The following is a 4268-nucleotide window of genomic DNA, read 5'->3' as shown; positions in this document are numbered from 1 at the left end:
TGATTAAATAAACTTATATATATATATGGTGCAGTTACTTTACCTGTACAGAAGGAGCTGCTTTTTGGAATATGAAATTTGAATTTGAAGAGCTTAAATAATTACTTAAACGCACGTTATTTTTTGTCTATGTAGGATGATACACCAGAAAAAGTTCCAGGGGAACATACCAGGCTTTTACAAGAAATGGATGACGAGCACGATCTCGACCCGAATTTGTTCTACTGTCCTCTTTATGAGTAGTTTTTATAAGTTTAATTACTTTTGTTAGCTGATACTTTTAAGCAAACTATGTAGCAGTTAACTTAAACTTGATGTAGCAGCTGCTATTTGGTGTAGCAGCTGCTGTTTGGTACTTATTTAATAGTTTTTTATGGATTTGTGGGGAATGTAATTATGTCTTTTCATTTTTGGTTGTTCATTTTTTCTGTTTTGACGCAAGTTATTAAATGTGAATGGTTAGATAAATTGATAAATGAATGAGACAGGTTTCAATATTAAAGAATTAAGAATATATGGCTCCAGGCTATTTTTGTGTTTGAAATTGACCATATAAAATCCACCGTCTTCAGTGACTTTAATAAGTAAGCGGGAAATTTAAAATTCAGTGAAAATCAAGAAGCGGGAAGTTTAAATTTTAACCAAAATGTTAAAGGGGCTGTGTGAAACTTTGACTTGAATTAAAAGCAACTGTCAAAGCGGTCGCTTTTATATAAATTCCACCGCGAAAAACAATTTCGACCAGGTTAAAAGCCACCGATAGAAGGCGGTCAATTTTGTACTAAATTCCACCGATTTCAGTCGTTTATAGGTAAAAGCAACCGATTTTAAACCGGTGGCTTTTAGCCTTTTTTCTTGTAGTGAGACTGTTGTGGCACTTAAAAAAGTTGAAAATGTAAAAAATGCTGATAAGGAAAATACGGAACCGAATATCGGGCGAGTAGCCGTGGCTAAAAAGGTGTCTACCGTGAAGTTTCATAAGAAGCCTAGAGCCTTGAAGCCAACTTCACTTTAACTGTGTATGCAAATGAATGAACCTGAATTTATACTTGGATCAGGAAGTATGGAGCCTGCTGATTCGGAGCACTCGAGTTTGTTGAAGATTTGGGATTATTCGGATTCTGAGTCTGCTCCGGCTTCTTCCTGGTCTACTATTCCCAATAGGTTTTTAAATCTTTTTGTATTAAATTATTGATGAATTAATTAAATTTGATTTGTTGTGAAAATGTTAAGTACATTCAAATCTCGCCTAATTAATAATTGATAAATTTACTAATACACCATAAATTAATTATTCTAACATAATTTTTTTTGTCATTTATATTTAACCTGGATAAATTAATAAAATTATCCGGTCTGATGCTATTTAAATTGATCATCTGTTCCTGTTTTGCAGGACATTGCTGTGCAGGCCTTTTCCAGTGGACATTGGGAGGTGCACTTGTGTGATTGTGAAAGAAAAATCTGTAGAAGGACTACATGGGGGCAGTTTGTACACCGTTTACACTAATGTAAGGTTTCCGTGTTTTACGACATTTCACTTTCTTGTTTTCTCCAAGTTTAACTCTTATAATACTGTTAATCGTATTGGGATGTTGTATTATAATTGAGGTTTCTTAGTTGATTATTCATGTTTGTTAGTGTTGTCTTGGAGTAGGTTTTACACTATAAATTACATTATAATAGCGTTATACTGTTGGGTTGTAGTTGCTCTAATTTGTTACAAGTATTAACAACTAACCATTGTCAATAATTAATATGTCATGCTGCATAATGTTTAATTCGCGTTTAAAATATTTGGTTCTTATAATAGTGTTAATTATATTGGGATGTTTGACTTAGTTTTTATATAATAATTAAGGTTTCTTAGTTGATGTTTCTTGTTTGTGACCTGGATAGTAATTTATTAAGCATTAGTAAAAAATAACCATAGTCAGTATGTTATGCTGCAATATGTTTGTTTTGCCATTTAAATATTTAGATTGTACCTCATAGTAGTCAGAATTGTCTTGCAACACAGCTTAGTTTGAGAATTCATTCTCATTCCAACTTTGCTTTCATTCCCAAACACTTCACTAAATTAATGGATGTTTCGCTAAGCAGTCGCTATTTTATCATTTGTACTCATTTGGTCAAACTTGTGCTAATACCTTGAACAAGTATATTTCGGGGAGATTATAAAAATACTGCCTTATCACTAGGCATTGTGAACTCATAGATAGGAACTGAGAAATGGTTATAATTTGTCACACATGTTGATATTGGAAATCATAGCAAACAAGTTCACAGTCTGCTGATTATAATCAGGTGACATAAGCATGACCTTAGTGAAATTTGTTTGATATGTCCTGTGATTTGATTCAGTTCACAGTAGTCATTCTATGTAATCAACCATTTAGATGTTATTTGGGAGCATTTATAATTACATGTACTCTGTCACAATCCTTGAAAAGGTTAGTATTTGACTCTTTAGTGGATTATCTCAGGAGGGTCATGGAAGACAATCGAAAACTTGCAGTGGCTCGCCACAAAAGGCATAATGGAAGATCTGAGTATATAGTTGTTCAATCAACAAAGGGGATTTTAGGTCCTGGTGATGATAGTTTTGTGGGAAGTGTCACTTCCAACCTCATAGGTTCCAAGTACAATATATGGGATCAAGTTCGATGTCCATTTTAGTACTATGTTATTGAAGAGCTGGTTAATTGAAAACTATGGGTTCCAGCCACATGCCGTGTCAGAGCTCAATGAAAAGAGTTTCTGGAAGATGTTTGATATTGGGCTTTATGAGCAGTGTAGGAGGAAGTATGGAGCTATTTCATGAGTGTGTACTACAAGTGTAAGAAACGTAGGAAGATTGAGAAAGAGGTTCAGGAAGCCGAGCAAGCCCATCTTGAGACCGCTTATGCAGAAGTAGACATGTCAGTAGATTAATTTTTATGTAGGTTTTCTCGCAAAATTATATGAGATATGTCTCTGCTTTTATCATTTACTATTCGTCCAATGTTTGTAGTTCTTGCACATTTTTTGCTATGGTTGCTTAATTACTTACCGGAAAGGAAACTAGACTTTGCCAGGGAGGTTTTGTTAACTTTATGATTGCATTAGACTTTGACATGTTTAGAATTTAAATTGGAAGCCGAACATGGCTGGAAACTGAAAAATCAGAATTTGGCTATTCTGGAAATACAAACTTACGATGGTTGTTTATCACATATTTCGTCGTAAGTTACTAATTTACGACGTATAGTTGTGTCGTAAATTTGTGTTTTATTTTATCAAAGATGGATCTCATAAGAAAACATACGACGTTTCTTCAGTCATAAGTAACTAACATACGACATTATTATTCGTCGTATATTGATAACTTATGACGGAATATTCCGTCATAAGTAGATTTATTATTTTATTGAGAATGTGGGCCCCTGCTTCCCAACTTCCGACACAATTTTATTTTGTGACGAAAAATTGAACTTACTACTCAAGCAAAAACGACGATTTTTTTCCGTCGTAAATGCCGCAATTACGACGATTTTAGTTCAAAAAAACCCGTCGTAAATGGCATTATTTCTTGTAGTGATATTCTAGCTAGAGACTTGAAAATGTTTTGTACGGTGCTGCTGCTGGCACTTTTTTGTTGCCAAGTAGTCCAATTAAGTTCACATTTCTTTGTTTTTGGTTATTTTTTTCATCTTGTTTGATTACTTTTGGTATTAAATTTATTATATTGGTATAGGTACGGGCCCTTATCTCGAAATTGACTAAAGAAAAATCTTATGCACTTCCGCAGGGTAATAAACTTCGTGAGGAATTGGTGAGAATAACAACTCAACTAAGCTTTCTAACCTTTAATGTATCTGTTCTCTAGGCTATCTTCATGCAATACCTTTACATAATCGGAGAAGTGGCAATCTCAAATTATAGGAGATTACTTAAAGATGATGGTAGAGGTGTTGCAGTGACACTAAATGACACAGTTTGTTTTTTCTGACAAGCGCGCTGGGTTAACTGTAAGTCACTTTCTGGTTGATGTTTTCTTTCTAATTTTTTGATGACGGGGCAATACATTTTCCCAGCCGTGTATGTCGGGTTTTCTACTAATATCATTTGGTTTGCTATAAGTAGTCTTCTAATATATATGATTTTCTTTTAATTTGGCTATAAATGATTTCATTTACAATATTTTTTATAAGTTCACATCCATAATTGCTGATACAAGGTAAGTATTATCTTAGAACTGATCCCCTTGGTGAGGGAGCTAAGTGGCG

The 4268-nt window shown here is 34.0% G+C and overlaps 1 protein-coding gene across 1 annotated transcript; it reads left to right on the top strand.

Annotated features, from left to right (window-relative positions):
- Window positions 1-1027: 1027 nt before the first annotated feature.
- On the top strand, window positions 1028-2824 carry LOC141700715 (tubby-like protein 8). Its single transcript, XM_074504415.1, has 4 exons — window positions 1028-1164; window positions 1397-1516; window positions 2487-2661; window positions 2726-2824. Exons 1-4 carry the CDS (start codon window positions 1028-1030, stop codon window positions 2822-2824), a joined length of 531 nt encoding a protein of 176 aa, XP_074360516.1.
- Window positions 2825-4268: the final 1444 nt, after the last annotated feature.

The sequence above is a fragment of the Apium graveolens genome, unplaced genomic scaffold (assembly GCF_009905375.1).
Source record: "Apium graveolens cultivar Ventura unplaced genomic scaffold, ASM990537v1 ctg2800, whole genome shotgun sequence".
NCBI lineage: Eukaryota > Viridiplantae > Streptophyta > Magnoliopsida > Apiales > Apiaceae > Apium > Apium graveolens.
This window is presented reverse-complemented; position numbering and strand designations above follow the sequence as displayed.

Bases quoted from the DNA above. Each gene is read 5' to 3' on its own strand.
- LOC141700715 (XM_074504415.1), top strand. From the start codon at position 1,028: ATGAATGAACCTGAATTTATACTTGGATCAGGAAGTATGGAGCCTGCT. The intron at 1,165-1,396 runs GTTTTTAAATCT...CCTGTTTTGCAG, and splicing joins TGGTCTACTATTCCCAATAG to GACATTGCTGTGCAGGCCTT. The intron at 1,517-2,486 runs GTTTCCGTGTTT...GGATTATCTCAG, and splicing joins ACCGTTTACACTAATGTAAG to GAGGGTCATGGAAGACAATC.